The sequence below is a fragment of the Canis lupus genome, chromosome 14 (genome assembly GCF_011100685.1).
Source record: "Canis lupus familiaris isolate Mischka breed German Shepherd chromosome 14, alternate assembly UU_Cfam_GSD_1.0, whole genome shotgun sequence".
Lineage (NCBI taxonomy): Eukaryota > Metazoa > Chordata > Mammalia > Carnivora > Canidae > Canis > Canis lupus.
Genome location: NC_049235.1, coordinates 42840431 through 42858341, shown reverse-complemented (window position 1 = coordinate 42858341; position 17911 = coordinate 42840431). Strand labels below are relative to the sequence as shown.

The 17911-nt window shown below is 42.7% G+C and overlaps 1 protein-coding gene across 1 annotated transcript in view; it reads left to right on the top strand.

Moving 5' to 3' along the window:
- The window catches only part of SCRN1 (secernin 1), a 62584-nt gene that overhangs the window by 20168 nt on the left and 24505 nt on the right, over nt 1-17911 (top strand). Inside the window, exons 2-3 of the mRNA XM_038557218.1 lie at nt 3514-3673; nt 17481-17662. Of these exons, the coding sequence (XP_038413146.1) occupies nt 3515-3673; nt 17481-17662 (341 nt within the window). The 5' untranslated portion in view covers nt 3514. The remainder of the gene's footprint in view (nt 1-3513; nt 3674-17480; nt 17663-17911) is intronic.

The window sequence follows — 17911 nt, the reverse complement described above, 5'->3', positions numbered from 1 at the left end:
TGGATAGCACTGATCTAGAGAGTAGGAAAGGATTCAGCTAGGTCCATTCTGAGGCTAGCCAGTGTCTAGAATGGTGATCCAGGAGAAATGAGTGGACAATTATCCTTGGCTAGTTTGCTATTGGATGTGTTACACAGTTTCCTGGTTCATTTAGCATTAAAAAAACAGACATTACAATTCTATTCCCTTCTGGTATTCCCAGTCTTTCACAAGATTCAGTGAAAAGGTCAGCTTCTCTGGGCCCATATAGCCCTGGGCTTCTATTGCCTACATCCATATCATGGTCATGTGATTCATAGGACTTGCTAACCAAGTGGATGTCCTGGCTGAAAAATAGAAAAGGTGCTAGTCAAAAACCCTGCAAGTTTTATTTATTTTCTATGGATATGTGTCATAAATGTAAGACTAGTGGATTGCTAGTATTTTTAAGGACCAAATAAAGTAAGGTTCTGCTCATAGATGAGACACCAGCACTTTTGAAATGACCCAGTGATGGAGAACGAAGGGAAGTCATAACACCTATACAAGGCATACAAACACAGGTGAATGTGCCCTTTCTCCACCTTATCTTCTGGATTTTCACTTTATTTGTCTCAGCCAGCAATTCTTCCCACCCTCAGATTCTAGGAACTCACTATTAGTGCATTTTATCTTATTATTCTAGATGTTTCTTCCACATACAGAGTCTTGGTTTATCACTTCCTACACTTCAAGTCTGAAGATAATGAAGTTTTTGTGGAAAAGGATAATGGGAAAGGATAATGGGAGAAGGCACTGGAATTTATCTTCCTGTTTTTTCTTTCTCATCAAAGGGGGTGGGGAGATTTTTCTGAGCCAGGAGTGGGGGAGGAATTGTTTTCAGAGCTCTGGGCTTCCCCGCTTCACAATCTGCCAGCCCAGGGTGTGCATGTATAGACTAATGTGAAGCAGCCTGGATGCAGACATAGCAACATGGTCCCTCATAAAGATGGTTCCAATCTCAGAATGTTGCTGACTCTGTGATTTGATAATTACTCCACTTACGAGTGAGTTGGTTTTGGTTGGCTTGCCTTGTAGAAATGTTGAGATGCTGCTCTGTTTGAGCAGTCAAAACCCAAATAAAATATCTTATACTTACGTATCCTCTACATTTTGCAAAATATGTTCTCAAGCATCATGTCATTTGATACTGTTAATAAACTCAGGGGCTGGGGCCAAACATTTGCGGAAGAGAAAACCTAGGCCCAGAGAGGTGAAGTGACTTGCTCAAGGTCACACAGTATATAGTAGGTGGTACAGCAGAGTTTTGAATCCCAGTGGCTTTGCTGAGAACAATTGTTTTCCTTCTTGCTTATATTTTGGGATCATAAAATAAAACACATCTAAATTGGATAATTGATGACACAAATATGATAGTTGGGTTAATAGATAATGTTCGTTGAGTGCCCATAATAGGGGGTTGGGAAAGGGGCTGATGTAGTTGGATGGCCTGGCACTTGCCCTCAGGGATCTTTATTTGAAATATTTAAAGCGGCACATTTACAAGAAACAAATGCACATCACCCTAAAACTGGATGTTTTAGTACTCGTGGATGCTGAGAAAATGACAGAGTCCTTTATAGAAGATGTTCTAAAAGAAAGGGATTTTGAATCAGATCCTAAAGGATATGGACAAACTAAGGGGAGGGCATTCTAGCTAGGTACAGAGGTATGCTTGGCTTCAGTTTTAAGAAAGAAGAAAAGAGCACTTGTTTGTAATTTTTTGAAAATCTACTCTGCCGAAGACCTTGTATCCAGCTGGGTTTACAGTAGTGAACAAAGATACATTGGTACCCTCCCTGCTTCATGTTGCTTAGACTTTGGGGTGGAAGACCAATATTGATTGTTGGTAAGAAAATCATTACATAAATATTTCAGATTGAGATTTGCTATAAAGGAAAAGGGTGGGATTCTATGAGAGCATATAATACAGTGATGTAAATTTGATGTCTAAGCTTGTACGTGAAGGAGTAGAAGTAACTAGGAAAATGGTTTTGGCATAGGGAGCAGAGAGAGGAGTGATCGGGAATGAGGGTGAAGCACGTGCAAAGGCCCTGGGTGGGGGGGATCAGAGGGTCTGGAAAAAGGCCTGTGTGCTGGGGTTGAGAGAGCAGAATGGTGAGTGGCATGAAGTGAGGCAGGGGAGGAGCATGAGCCTGATCAGATTTTGGTCTTTAGGGCAGCCCCAGGGGCTCAGCGGTTTAGCGCCGCCTTCAGTCCAGGGAGTGATCCTGGAGACCCAGGATCGAGTCCCACGTCGGGTTCCCTGGATGAAGCCTGCTTTTCCCTCTGCCTGCATCTCTGACTCTCTCTCTGTGTCTCTCATGAATAAATAAATTCTTTGAAAAAAAAAAAAGATTTTGGTCTTTATTTCAAGAACCATGGGAAACTTCTGAAAGATTTTAAACAGACTGACATGATTGCTGTGATCAAATCTTCCTTTTAAAAAGATCACTTTGGCTGGCGTGTGCCAGTGTTTTGGAGGGGGAATAATAGTGGTTATGCGGTAACCCCTTAGGAGACTACCGTGGGATCCAAGCCACATGATGTTGTGGTGCGGAGTGGTGATAGTGGAGATGGGGCAAGTAGATAGTTTCCAGAGGGATTTAGAAGGTCAGCTCTCCAGCTGGAATTTAGTGGTATCCTGGGTAATAGAGACGTGGATGATAAGGATAGTTTTTTGAGTTTCGGATGTTTGAGGAAGAAGAAGATGAAATCAGCTTTGGGTATCAGGAAGGCATTTGAGTGTATGGGTGGAGAGCTCAAGGAGAGGACTGAGCTGGGATTGAATGTGTAGGTCATGGGCACATGAGTGACCACTGGGCAGGGTTGAGCTTTCCCAGAGAGAAAGCAGCATAAAGTGAGAAAAGAGGAATGAAGCAGCAAGGAAGCTCAGCGGCCAGGTCGAAGAGAACAAGCCAGCCCAGGAGCACTGGAGAGGTTGGACGAAAACCATGACATCCCTGAGTGTTCGGTCATTGAGGTAGAGTAAAAATGTATAAAATAGGAGTATCTTTCCCTTTCTCTCTAGACCCATTTCCCCATCACCACCCCAAAACCCATTAGGTGGAAGCCACACAGCCCTAGACCTGAGACACTTGTGTAACGCACTGTTACGAGTGTATTTATTTGTATTTATTTATTTCTCTATTACTGCGACAGATTGCGTCTGTTTGTGTTTTCTGCCGGGGAACAGTAACTTCCTTCCCTTTCTCTTGTGTCATTGCTTTTTTGGCTGCCCCTGACTGCAGTTTGTTGCAAATCTGTGCTCGTTTAGTCCCACGGAGTGCTAAGCGCTATCTGGTCTCGGTGGCTCTGTAATTCTCCTCCGGGCGCCCTACCTTCATGAGCCAGCCGGGATCTCTTAATGAGCTCGCTGCACACAGTGCAACACGAAAACCATTTTTTGGTAAAATGTGTTTGAAGGACTCACTATTGGAATGTTCCCCGTTCGGGCTGCTTCCAGTCCATCTCTGGCATTTTCTCTCTTTGCAGGATGGCCGTCGCTCCTCCAAGTTACTGTTTTGTGGCCTTCCCACCACGTGCTAAGGACGGTCTGGTGGTGTTTGGGAAAAATTCGGCCCGGCCCAGGGATGAAGTACAGGAGGTCATGTATTTCTCGGCTGCGGATCATGAACCCGAGAGCAAGGTCGAGGTAAGTCCTGTGTCACACACAATCTCTCCTGGGCACTCATTGCCTTCCTTCCTCGGCTTTGCCCAGCACACCTTTCCTTAAACCTGCTCACCGGTCCGAACTGTCCTGTCGGTTCTGTGGATTCCTGTTCCCACGAAGGTTTGTTCATGGCCTTAAAAACAGGATCACATGGAGAATGATACATTTGTTGCTATGGTCCTGTTTTATAATTAAGTAAAATATTTACATGATTCCAAAGTCAAATGTATAAAATAAGGTGTATTCATAGAAGTCCTAATTTTGTCTCATTTCTTCTACTTGCTTTTTCCATGTTTTGAAAGGTTTTTTGGTTTGTCCTTCCATTTAAAATACCTATGTTGGGACACCTGGGTGGCTCAGCGGTTTAGCATCTGCCTTCCACTCAGGGCATTGATCCTGGGTCTGGGGATTGAGTCCTGCATCCGGCTCCCTGCGAGGAGCCTGCTTCTCTCTCTGTCTATGTCTCTGCCTCTCTCATGAATAAATAAAATCTTTAAAAAATTACCTATGTATGTAACATACTGCACACACACACACACACATATTTATCCCAGTTCCTTTTCTTTCTTAGATGAATGGTAGCATGCCACATACACTTTTCTCCACTTTGCCTTTTTCAACTTCAAACATATCTTAGAGATTGTTCCATACAGTAAATAGAGGTAGTCTTCATTTCTCATGTAGAGTTGTAGAGTGTTCCATTCTATGGATATATCATGGTTTAATCAGTCCCACATTGCTAGACATTTAGGTTGCTTTCCAGTCTTTTGTTATTAAAATATTTTGTTGTGTTTTGAAGGGAATAACAATCTAGTGTATCTGTCACAATATCTGCTCCTGGTTTCTGTATTTTATCATGTCAAAAAATTATCCATCAGTTACTATTTTGAGAGCTTAAAAATCAGTTTTTTGTCAGTCTTCCTTTGGGATAGGTAGCTAAAATGGGATTGTTGGGTCACAGAGTAAATGTAGGTTTTTGGAATTTTATCAAATTTCCTCACATGGGTGGTGCACGTTTGCCTTTCTACTAGCAGCATAACAATGCCTGTTTCTCCATATTCTCAGAGTGTACTGTCAGACTTTCATGATGGCTCATTTGTATCAATTTTACAATCTGCGACTTTACTCAGTTCTTTCATTCCTTGCGTCAGCTTTTATCATTGATTCTCTTGGGTTTTCCAGGTTTATTGTTATCAACAGCTGCAAACAGAGATAGATAGTCTGATTGTTCTTATATCTGTTTTCTTGTCTGATTGGCTGATAGCTTAGATTCAGTGTTAATATTTAGTGTGGTAAGAGTGGTTATCTTTCTCTGTTCTTGACTCCAGTGGAGCAGCCCCTAGTGCTTCTTCAGTCACTCAGATGTTGGCTTTAGGACTGAAACTCATATAGTTTTGTCATGTCAAAAAGCATACACCAATTTTTATTTTTAGTGGTTAAAAAAGCCTTCAGGAATAGGTGTTAAATTTTGTTAAACCTTTTTTTACCCCCAGTGATATGGAGATAATCACTTGATTTTTTCCTTTGAATTTATGTGATAAATTGAACCATCTTTGCATTCATAAAATAAACTTCTTGATTATGGTGTATTTATTTGCGTGTGTATGTGTGTATGCGCGTGTGTGTGTGTGTGTGTGTGTGTGTGTTTAAATGGTAGTTGTTCTTTAAAGGAAGAATTTAGAGAAAAAACGTTGGGGGCAGGTAAATTAGTGTGCTCCTTCCACGGACATAAACCTCTACTATTTGGTGTTCTATGCTTTATGAAACAAATTGACTTTTTCTAGTAGTTGTGTTAGGTTTTAAATGGGTATTCATCAATGTGTGTTTTATTTTCTTTATCTGTTTCAATGCTTTATTTTATTTATTTTTTTTAAATTTTTATTTATTTATGATAGGCACACAGTGAGAGAGAGAGAGGCAGAGACATAGGCAGAGGGAGAAGCAGGCTCCATGCACCGGGAGCCCGACGTGGGATTCGATCCTGGGTCTCCAGGATCGCGCCCTGGGCCAAAGGCAGGCGCCAAACCGCTGTGCCACCCAGGGATCCCTGTTTCAATGCTTTAAAAGCAACTAAGCAGCACAGAATTCTATAGGGGGGTATGTTATGTGAATTGAACAGGGGCAGTGAAGTGCTCCCAGGCAGCACGAAGCCCCAGTTGGCACGGATTGTGTGTGGCTTGGGCAGTGGCAGATTGTCTCCCACAGGACTTTCAACAGAACCACTCACCTCTCGTGTTGCCCCACTAACTGGGTCCAAACCCCTAAACTTCAGGACTTTTCTTTTTTATAGGCAGAGAAGAGTGCTAGGGTCTCTGCTGATCACGCTAGGTTTTATTTTTATTATTTATTTATTTATTTATTTATTTATTTATTCACGCTAGGTTTTCTTTTTTTCTTTTTTAAGATTTTATTTATTTATTAGAGATACAGAGAGAGAGGGAGAGGCAGAGACACAGGCAGAGGGAGAAGCAGGCTCCATGCACCGGGAGCCCGATGTGGGACTCCATCCCGGGTCTCCAGGATCCCACCCTGGACCAAAGGTGGCGCTAAACTGCTGAGCCACCTGGGCTGCCCTCACGCTAGGTTTTAAATGGATATTTATTAATGTTGAATGTTCGTGTTGTTTGGATTTGAATGTTTCTCTCTTCCTGGAACAGAGTGTGCTGGGCATGGATGAAGTTTGCAGGTTTGAGTCGTTTTGACTTTCCCTGTCTTCCCTCAGTGTTTCTTTTTCTCAAGGAGTCATGCAGACTAAAATAATACTTCGATTTTCATGTGGGCAGATTTAATTTCCCAAAGATAGCTGCACCAAATCCCATCCTACATGTACTTCTTGCAGTGTGATGAACACTCCTCCAGGGAGAGGTGAGGTTTGTGCCCCCTACCCCTGCCATGGATCTTGGTGAGGGCATGTGTTTGCTCTGACCAGTGTTGCCTGGTAGAAGTGATGCCATGCAACCTCCAGGGCTACACGTCAAATTCATAAAGGAATGAATTTGACGCGTAGTCTCTTACCCTGGGTCCTGGGTCCTAAAAATCCGGGCGCTGGGCTGGAAGGAACCCAAACCAGCATATGAAGAACACAGGGAGGGACCCACATGGAGAGGAACCAAAGTCCCTCTAGCCAACAACCAATGTTAACTGCCAGATGTGTGAGTGAATGGCCCTTCAGATGATTCCAGGCCTCAGACACTGTGGATTGGAGACATGCCATCTCTGTGGTGCCCTGTCCAAATTCCTGACCCATCGAGTGCATGCGCATAAGAAATGGTTGTTTCACACCACTACACTTTGGGGTCACTTGTTAGTAGCCATAGTAACCACAGCATCACACAGAAGCCACTTATAAATATGTCTGAAATAGATATTTTAGGAAAATTTGATTTCTTTTGGGAGGGATAGGCTCAATAACTCAATATTTTACTTTCAGAGGTACAATCAGATTAGGGAATAGACTAGATTTCTTTCACTTGTTCACCCACGGTATTTTTTTTTTAAGATTTTATTTATTCATAAGAGACAGAGAGAGGCAGAGACATAGGCAGAGGGAGAAGCAGGCTTCCTGTGGGGAGCCTGATGTGGGACTTGATACCAGGACCCCGGGATCATGACCTGAACTGAAGGCAGGCGCTCAACCACTGAGCCACCCAGGCGTCCCTAACCCCTGGTATGTTATCACTCACCTATGCTGGAGGTTACATGATGTCCCCTCACATAAATAAGTGCAGCTTGATACATACCAGAATTAGTTTCTAAGGCAACCTGACATCCTTTCTGAGTTGCCCCCCTGTGTTTGGAGCTGCCTCTGTACATTTCCACATCCATATTCTCCAGGTAATAAAATAACATCACAGACCAAAAACTAAATGCATTTTCCCCGTCTCATTTGTTGTTCTTCCTCTGTCAGCACCATTGTCTGCCGCATAGTTTAATCTAGAAACCAGAGGGCAACTCTGACCCTCATTTTTCACACACATCCCTAGATGCACAGGTACAGCTGTTCCCAAGTCCTGTGACTTCTTCTGCTGCATTCTCTTCTACTGCCCGGCACCCCCCCTTGTTCAGACCCGCCCCCATCTCCCTTCTATCATCCGCTTGTTGGTCCATGGCTTTCTTTTTCGTAGGTTCTTCAGCTTGTAGGAATTTTCAGAGCACAACTCTGTCACTGCCTTGTTTAAAGGATGAGAGTCCGGGCTGATCTGTATGCCGATGGAACTCTTCCAGACTGGCACTGGGCTCACTTTCCCTTTCTTTTCTTTTAAATTGATAGACTTCACTTTTTTTCTCAGCATAGATTAATGTTTACAGAAAAACAGAAAGTACAGAGAGTTCTCGTATAACCCTTCACCCTCCTACCTCCCAACTTTATCTGTTATTAGCATGTTGCATTCATGTGATACATATGTGGGTTTTTTTTGGTTTTGTTTTTTTTTTTTAAAGATTTATTTATTTATTTATTCATGAGAGACACACACAGAGAGAAGCAGAGACACAGGCAGAGGGAGAGGCAGGCTCCCTGCAGGGAGCCTGATGTGGGACTCTATCCCAGGACTCTGGGATTATGACCTGAGCCAAAAGCAGATGCTCAACTGCTGAGCCACCCAGGTGCCCACTGTGGTACATTTGTTATAATCCATGAGCCAGCATTGGTACATTATTATTTTTTTATTTTTATTTTTTAAAGATTTTATTTATTTATTCATGAGAGATACAGAGAGAGAGGCAGAGACACAGGCAGAGGCAGAAGCAGGCTCCATGAAGGGAGCCCGACGTGGGACTTGATCCTGGGACTTCAGAATCACACTCCGGGCAGAAGGCGGCACTAAACCGCTGGGCCACCAGGACTGCCCTGGTACATCATTATTAACTAAAGTCCATCTTTTACATTAGGGTTTGCTTTCTGTGTTGTATATTCTAATGGGTTTTGACAGCTGTATGTAAAGACATGTATCCACCACTAAATTATCATACATAATACTTTCTCTGCCCTAAAAATCCTCTGTGCTCCGCCTATTCATTTATCTCTTCCTAACCCCTGGCAACCACTCATCTTTTCACTGTCTATAGTTTTTGCCTTTTTCCAGAATGTTGTGTAGTTGGAATCCTACAGTATGTAGCCTTTTCAAACTGGCTACTTTCACTTAGTAGTATGTTTTCAAAGTTCACCCATGTGTTTTCTGGGCTTGAAAGTGCATTTCTTTTTAGTGTTGAAAAAAATCCCATTGTCTGAATGGACCACAGTTTAGTTTTCCATTCACGTATTGAAGGATGTCTTGGTTGCTTCCAAGATTTGGCAGTTATGAACAAAGTTATTATAAACATTTGTGTGCAGGGTTTTTTTGGGTTTTGTTTTGTTTCATTTTATTTTGTTTTCCTTTCTAGCCCTGTTCTCCTTCTATGTGCAAGTTTTTGTATGGACATAGTTTTTAACTCATTTGGGATACTTTGAAAAGTAAAGATGCTTTTTAATGTAATTTTACATTTTGAATAGGTAATATATATTCATGTGGTTCAAAGATTAAGTAATATTAAAAAGGTTTGCCCTGATGAGCAATCTTACTCCTCCTTATTGCTATTCACTCTGATTCCCATCCCATATAGCCTTTTTTATTCATTTTTTGCACACCCTTCTAGTGTTTTATGCAAATACAAACAAATATGAATACTTAGCCTTATTTCTCACTTTTTTCATGAAAGTAGCACATTATATATACTATTCTGAAACTTGATTTTATTTATTTATTTGAGAGAGAGACAGAGATAGCAGGAGAGAGCACAAGCAGGGAGGAGAGGGAGAAGCAGGCTCCCCGCTTAGCAGGGGCTCAATTCCAGGACCCTGGGATCATGATGTGAGCCAAAGGTAGACGCTTAACTGACTGAGCCACCCAGGTACCCCTGAAACTTGATTTTTTAAATATAAAATTTCAAACTTACAGAAAAGGTTTATAATTTTGTTTTGTTTAATAATATTTTTAAAAGATTTTTTACATCTGTACACAGAGATTGTCCTTATTATTGTTTTTTACAGATGCACGGTGGTCCATTATGGAGATACACCATAATTTATAGTCAGTCCCCTGTTGGTAGACACTGGGCCTGTTTGCTAGTCCAGAAAGTCAGCCTTGAGGACCTTGTACATGAATCATTCTGTACATGTGTAGGTGTAGTTGCTAGATACACTTCCAGATGCAGGATCGCTGGGTCATGGGGTAAAATTTTTGTACTAATTACCCTGTATAAGGGTTGTATAATTTCTTGCTTACTTTTCGATCCTAATTCTTAGTTTTCCTCTCCCAGCTGTACCATAGGCTCCAGCTACACTAAACTGGTTGCTCCTCATTTCTTTAACAAATAACACACTTGCATTTCTCTGTGCTTTTGCTCATTCCATCCTTTGCTAAGAATGTCCTTGCTCTCCCCTCTTCACATCTATTTGATAGACTCTTATGTATCCTTCAAAGCCCAAAAGCAATGTCTCCACCTCCCTCTAGCCTGCCCCTATTTTTTTTTTAAGAGCTTTTCATTTATTTTAGAGAGAGAGAGATAGAGAGAGAGAGATAGAGAATGAGAACTCAAGTAGGGGGAGAGGCAGAGGGAGAGTATCTTCAAGCAGACTCCCTGCTGAGTGCAGAGCCTGATGCGGGGCTCAGTCTCATGACCCATGAGTTCATGACCTGAGCCAAAACCAAGAGTTGGAGATTTAACTGACTGAGCCACCCCTAGCCTGCTGTCTTTCTGTGAACATGTAGCACTTTATGCTTGTTCTGCCTTTATAAATCAATTGAAATTTACAGTTGCCTGAAACCAGTGGAATGAGTCTGGCCCCAGATGCAGGGGTCCTGGCTTCCAGTCTTGCCTTCCCTGTTTCCTGCACCTTGGATCTTTGAGCCTCTTTGAGACTCAGTTTACTCATTTGCCAGGGAGATAACACACACTGTGTCTGCCTTACAGAGTTTTTTTGTGAAGCACATGGGATCTGATATTTGGAAGTACTTTGTAAACTCTAAGGAGAACATTATGAAAACAGTTAATTTTTCTCTTCTCTTCTTTTCTTTTCTTTTCTTTTCTTTTTTTTAAGGAATTGGCTAGTGTTGAGAGATTCTATGACTCCCGGTCTCAGTTTCCAAACTCCTTTCTGTAGCATATGGTTCTAAATCTGCTTTTCAAATTTACTCCTACCCCTATAGTTCCCTTACAGTTATATCCATTACTTTTCCATAGCTGGGGTTATGATCTACAACAACTATCCTGTAACTTTCACAAAAGCTCTCATTAGCATACAGAAATTATTTTTCTAAACTATGAGAAGTGAGAAGTTCCCATAAAACCTCATCTATTTCTCAGCCATTTCATGACATTTTAAACTTAACATATTCTGCAGTTTCCCTAGAAGCCTCATCCTTGAGTTTTGAAGTTCTGGGAATTCATTTTCTGGGAATAACTCTGTGCTAAAAGTCATCTTGATTACTCATCCACTGACCCACCTCCCCCTCCAGCTGGCCCATCCTTCCAGGAGGCCTTCCCTTCCAAGTTGTCTGCTCACCCACCCTTCCTCCTTCCTTCATTCTGTCCATCCATCATCGACTCTACGGCAAGTTCTCTGCTTGAGACTGGAAGAGTAAGATAGGATCCTTTAGCAGAATTCCTCAGTTTCTAAGATTACAGTGCACATTTTTGTTTAGCCACACAGTTGGAAGGTTGGAGCATTATATTTTATGTTCTACAGTTTTTCTCTTGTGGATGCTGATTTTTTTTTTTCACAACACCAATTTTGGATGCGGAGTAGGATAGATAAATGAGTATCTATTTGTGAAAGGCCCTCTGTCCCCTCTGAGGATGTCGTACCACTGTGCATCACAGAACTCATCTCATCTTTTTTTCAAGCCCTGCTCCTTCCTATAGTTAGGAATGTCAAGGAAGCAGATGGATAATTTCCCAGATTATGATGTTCTGTGAGTGCGTGGTGTGTGCATGTGATGTGCCTGCGCGTGTGTACATGACTGAGGATGGGTATGTGGGTCTATTCTTATTCGGTTGAATCTCCTAATTAGGAAACAGTGGATTCAACATTAGAATGCTGTTCCAGAAAACAATGAATTTCAGTTAAAGTTGACATGATTTACACTTGGTGTCCCAGAGAATAATTATATCCCAATTTTTGGAGACAGAATTCCTTTTTTTTTTTTTTTTAATTTAAATTCAAGTTAGTTAACATATAATGTAGTATTGGTTTCAGGAATAGAATTTAGTGAGTCATCACTTCCATACAACACTCCGTGCTCCTCCCAACGCATGCCCTCCCTAATGCTCATCACCCCCTTCCCACTTAGCCCATCCCCCACCTACAGGCAGTCATTTCACCCCTCAGTTGGGACAGAAATCTTGATGGTCAATCAGTTTTGACACATAATGCTTTTTTATTTTTTTATTTTATTTATTTATTTTTTTCATAATGCTTTTTTAAAGAGCCTCTTATTATTATATAATAAACCTCCCCTCCACTGCCCCCCTTCCTTTAAAGTTTAAAGTTTTCATTATTTCCCTTTTTAGTGAAAGTGAGTATTTATTTATATTTCCTTCTGCATGAAGGTCCCATGATTTTAATAACCCCAGTGAGGTTATACAACTTACAGAGTTTGGGGCAGGCTTTTGGTAGACCACTTCCTTTTTCTTCTTGGATAAAAATACTTGTAAGAAGAATCGAAAATTACCCATTAATGAGAGCTGGTAACATTGTTAGTAACACTGTCCAGATGGCAGCTGTATTTGTGGTTTGGGCGTGTATGTGTGTTTTGCCTGGGAGAGGGTCTGAATTTTTTTTTTTTAAGATTTTATTTATTTATGAGAAACACACACAGAGAGAGGCAGAGACCCAGGCAGAGAGAGAAGCAGGCTCCATGCAGGGAGCCCGATGTGGGACTCGATCCCGGGTCTCTAGGACCGAAGGTGGTGCTAAACCGCTGAGCCACCAGGGCTGCCCGAGAGGGTCTGAATTTTAATTCAGAAGATTGTCCCTTACAGTAGGAAAGCACAAGCTAGTCTGGAATCAGAGCTGAGCAAAGCTCCACGGCTGCTGGGCAGACTGTGCACCTGTCTTGCAGTTGGCCCTCTCACGGCCCGGGAGCAGCAAGAGCTTCCAGCCTGGTGTGGAGCCAGAAAGTCTCCCTTGCCTCGTGGGAGCATGGCTTAGCTGGGGCCTTCCACCCTGTCCCCTTTCTTAAGCCTGTTTCTGACCCCAGGCCTTGGCACCACCGCCCATTTTCAAAGAGCTTATGGCTTCAGGGACATAAGTAGCAGCTCTTCTAAAATGTGGCTGACATTTTCTTTTGTCTTTATTTAGAGTCAGATGAACTCTAAGGGCACATTTTCAAAAACCACTCAACTAGCAGGCAAGACACTGGGATAAAAAAGAAAAAAACAACCCCCCCCCCCCAAAACCTCAGTGATAATTAGCCACGCAGCTTTAGAGTTGCAAATTTTCTAAGACTAAAAATATTCCTCCAAAGCATCCCATTTTCCCTGCTTTTTTTTTTTTTTTTTATTCCCACCCTAGGAAGTCTGGCTGACTCATCAACTCATTTCAGAGTGGTTTTCACTGGTGGTGCCAGGGTTGTGTTCACCATCTGAGTACAGTAGGAAAGCACAATGGTTGCATTTCATTAATTGAAACGTCTATTGTGTGAGCGTCTCTAGTCCCCTTTCACTGGGCGAGAGCCAGACAGAGTGCGCTGGAATGTGCAAAGGGTAGGCGCCAGCGTGAAGCTGATTTTGCTTTTTCATTTTTTTGACACAATCACACAAAATAATAAAGGGCTTGCTCTGCAGTAGAATTGTCTTTTGTCTCTGTCTCCGGGGCTTTGTCAAGGCTCGTCTTTTCTATCCTCCAGCCTGGCACGTGTCCCCTGGAGCCACCTGGGAGAGTGACAGGCTCAGTGCAGGCAGGACCTTGAAAACCTCGGTGGTTATTAGCAGTGCTGGCACTTGGAAGCATGCCTCACCACGCGCCCCACTCTGGACATTCTTAACGTTGCCATGTGGCCTTGGCACCCAGAAGTCGCGCTCGCTGACAGATTTGTTTTATTAAAGGCTGATTGGGAGCGGCCGTGGGGCAGCAAGACAATTCGCTCATCTCTCTCTGCAGACCTCTTAAACAGCTTCAGCACCAGAGCTGAGGCCAGAACCATCCCTGGCAAGATTGATCTTTGGAGTGGCGAACATAATTCTGTTTTCGACTAGGAATCTGGCTAGGAATTTTGACTTGAGGAACTATATTGTTTTTGTCATGCTGAAAGAAGATTTCAGGTGCTGTTTGGATTTTTTTTATTATTATTATTCCTGGTGAGAGCTTCTCTGCTGCCTCGAATCCCACTTACTGTATCTGCCTCATTAAAGATGTGGCAATTGTGGAGGTCGGTGAATTTTATTTAAAAAAGAAATGACTGGGAACCCTGGGTGGCACAGCGGTTTAGCGCCTGCCTTTGGCCCAGGGCGCGATCCTGGAGACCCAGGATCGAATCCCACATCGGGCTCCTGGTGCATGGAGCCTGCTTCTCCCTCTGCCTGTGTCTCTGCCTCTCTCTCTCTCTGTGTGACTATCATAAATAAATAAAAAATTAAAAAAAAAAAAAAGAAATGACTGCCTGCAGAATTCATGTTCTAGATGGCTGACTTTACAAAGTGTAGCTAATTACATCTTGTGTAAACGTTCTCTTTTTTTATGAGGTTTGCGCCCAGACTAGGGTTTTAGATAACCCACCTGTATGAGACTAGCGTGACCATTCTCTTTGACCTGCGTGCGATTAGTCATATTTCAAACACATGGAGTGTGTGTGAGTTACAGCAACAGAAGGATCCTTGTTAGGCCCAGGCACTGCAGGCCATGACAGAGATGCCCTAAGGGGTGTGTGTTACAGGCTCACTAGGGCTTGGGTGCACCCCAACCCCCATCTCCCCATCTCCCCACCCTCCTGGCTCTGTAGCGTATGAGGGGGATCTGGTGCACTGGCTTTCAGCCTCGTGCTTAGGAGGGGCTGATTTGGCCCATCTGGCTACTTGGGCATCTCTTTTCTTCCTCCTCATTCTGAGTTTGGCCAAAAGTGTCAATTTGGCTGCAAATATTTTGAACTCCCACGAAGACCATATGGTCTTTTGGATTCAGTTTTCAACATTTTTATCAGTCAGTACTTACTGAGCTCTTGCAGCCCTGTTATTCAGTGCCATCGCTATAGCTTCCCTGAGCGGCACAGGGGAGGATGTCCCTGGACCATGAACACACTTCTGACATCCCCATCTTTCCTCTCTTCTCTGGCTCTTACCCCTTTCTGGAATACCTCGATGTCTGGCCCATTTTTCAAGATCGACTCAAATGTCACCCACTTGATATAAAGCCTCTGCCCACTTGGCTGGTTTCCCTCTTCTTTTTGAACCTGTATTATGTCCCTCTGATCTTTGTTTCTTACCACCCAGGCACCCCAAATGAACCCGTTCTTAATTTTACTTTTTTCCTTAAAACAACCTTTGTGATAAATCTATACTTAAGAATCTTAAGGGGCACCTGAGTGACTCCATTGGTTAAGCATCTGCCTTTGGCTCAGCTCATGATCCTGGGCTCCTGGGATTGAGCCCTGTGTTGGGCTCCCTGCTCAGCAGGGGGTCTGGTTCTCCTTCTCCCTCTGCCCTTCCCCCGCCTGTGCTCTGTCTCTCTCTCAAATAATAGATAAAGAAAGACTTTATCTATTTATTCATGAGAGACACAGAAAAAGAGAGGCAGAGACACAGGCAGAGGGAGAAGCAGGCTCCCTGCAGGGAGCCTGACTCAGGACTTGATCCCGGGACTCCAGGATCATGCCCTGGCGCTGAAGTCAGACGCTCTACCCCTGAGCCACCCAGGCGTCCCTAAATAAATAAAATCTTAAAAAAAAAAAAAAAAGAATCTTAAATTCCTTCCACATTTACTCATCTTTTCAAGACAAATTTCTCAGCAGAGCTCAGTGTGCACGGGTGTTTTGAAAAATGTTAGTTAAATGCTTGAACTCCTTTTTACATGAAAAAAAAACACAATTATAAGATGTAAATTTCAATTACAAAGTAGAAGAGCACAGAGGACTATAGTTTGTTTACTGCTTTGGCTAAGGTTTTGGCTCTAACAGAATCATTTTTCAAAGTAAAGAACTTTTGGGAACTGAATAGGGGAAATGATTTCAAGAGTATATTTTATTATCAGTTTGCCATGAAAAACTCAAGAGTCTCCTGACAACCTCTGGATTTAATTAGCTTTCAGTTTACCACTATTTATCAAGTGAAATCACATTATCCCAGTGCAGAGCTGCACCTCATATGGATTATAAGGAGATACGTGTCACCTTATCAATGAGCAGTGCAAGCTACATGCATTTCAGCTCTCACATGAGGTTTAGAGATTATGGGAAAATCAATGCAGAATAACTTTCTGAGCTGCACTCAGTCGATAAAACTGGGTCTGGAATCAGAAAAAGATCCAAGGCCACAGTCGAGCCCATGCTTTCAGTGCTCCATTTAAAATGTAAATGGTTGCTGCAGCTGATAAAATTCTCCCTTGAGAGCCAGGGAGCTCTGTATAGTTTAGAGCTCTGAATTCTGTGCTGCAGCCACCACACAGGAGATGTCATAGACTGAGAGGAGGCCAGAAGCAGGAGGCTCCTTATGGATAACTTCATTTGGTGGTTTTCTGATTTCTCCAAGGGAGCTCTCGCATGGGCCCAGTGTGTGGGGGGGGTGGGGGAGTCAGAGGGAAGAGCCAGCAGGTCTGGCTCTGAGTGAGCTGCTCCCACGACCCATCTTCCATTGGCCTCAACACACGTTGACCCCTTTTACTGTCTTCACGCTTCTTTGTAAGAGTTTGTGTGAAGGCAGGGTTCTGAGGCTAAAAATCCTTTGATCTGGATGAGCTCACTCATTCTCCAGGTAAAGATACAGCAGCCTGGAGAAGGTAAGATATACACCACCAAGCAGTATGTCTTGCATCCTGACAACAGATAGAAACATGCCCTTCTGGGACTGTCTCCTTAGGTGTTCACTGCGCAGGCTTAGCATGTGTCAATCAAATGAGACAGATGGGGAAGCACAGTGTATACGAGAGCATTTAATGCATTAGTTGAATGTAAAATATTATCATTTTTCTAACACTAGAGTAATCGTAGAGGTTGTCAAACTGGTTCCAGGGAACCCTAGGGATCATTGCCCGAGGCATAAGAACCCCTATTCTTCAGAAAAAATTTTCCCTTGAATCTGCTTTCTATATTAAGTCTCCAGGTAAAGTTTCTCCTATAGTAGGGCTCTTTAACTTTTAACCACTGATCGAGAAGGATTTTTGCACATGAGGATAAATAGTTAGGATTTTTGCACATGAGGATAAATAGCTACTGAAATGACCAGACGGAATGTTCAGGGCAGAGATTGACTGAATACCTGGTTCAAGAAGATGACTAGTATATACGTGAACACTGTGGATAAATTGCACTTGAACCAGAGACACCTGATAGGCAAAACTTAAACCCGCCATAGAGACATCTGAGCTGCATTGAGACTTGGGGTGTCGTTTATTTTTTTATTATTTATTTATTTATTTATTTATTTATTTGGGGGGGTGTCGTTTAAGTCTGGTGTTCCTGAGCCTTATTTATTTATTTATTTATTTATTTATTTTTGGCTTTGTTTGTAACTGATGTGGTGGTTTGGTATAAGTACCAGGGTGGAAACTAAGTGGATCCTGGCAGATGATGGTCCTTTCTTTTCTGTCTTCATTTTTCAGTGCACTTACATTTCAATCGACCAAGTCCCTAGGACCCATGCCATTGTGATAAGCAGACCTGCCTGGCTTTGGGGGGCAGAAATGGGAGCCAACGAGCATGGAGTGTGCATAGCCAATGAAGCCATCAATGCCAGAGAACCAGCCGCTGAGACGGAAGCCTTACTGGGGATGGATCTGGTCAGGTACTAGTGATTCTTTGAAACAACTGCTTAGAACAGATGGGGAATGGGGGCAGGATTTATTTTCCTCCAAACCTCATATATGGTAACACAAGCCTCCCAAAGAAGATGTGGGTCTTTTTTTTTTTTTAAAGAAAATTTTTTAAATTAAAAAATTTATTTATTCATGAGAGACACACAGAGAGAGAGGCAGAGACACAGGTAGAGAGAGAAGCAGGCCCAATGCAGGGAGCCCAATGTGGGACTCGATCC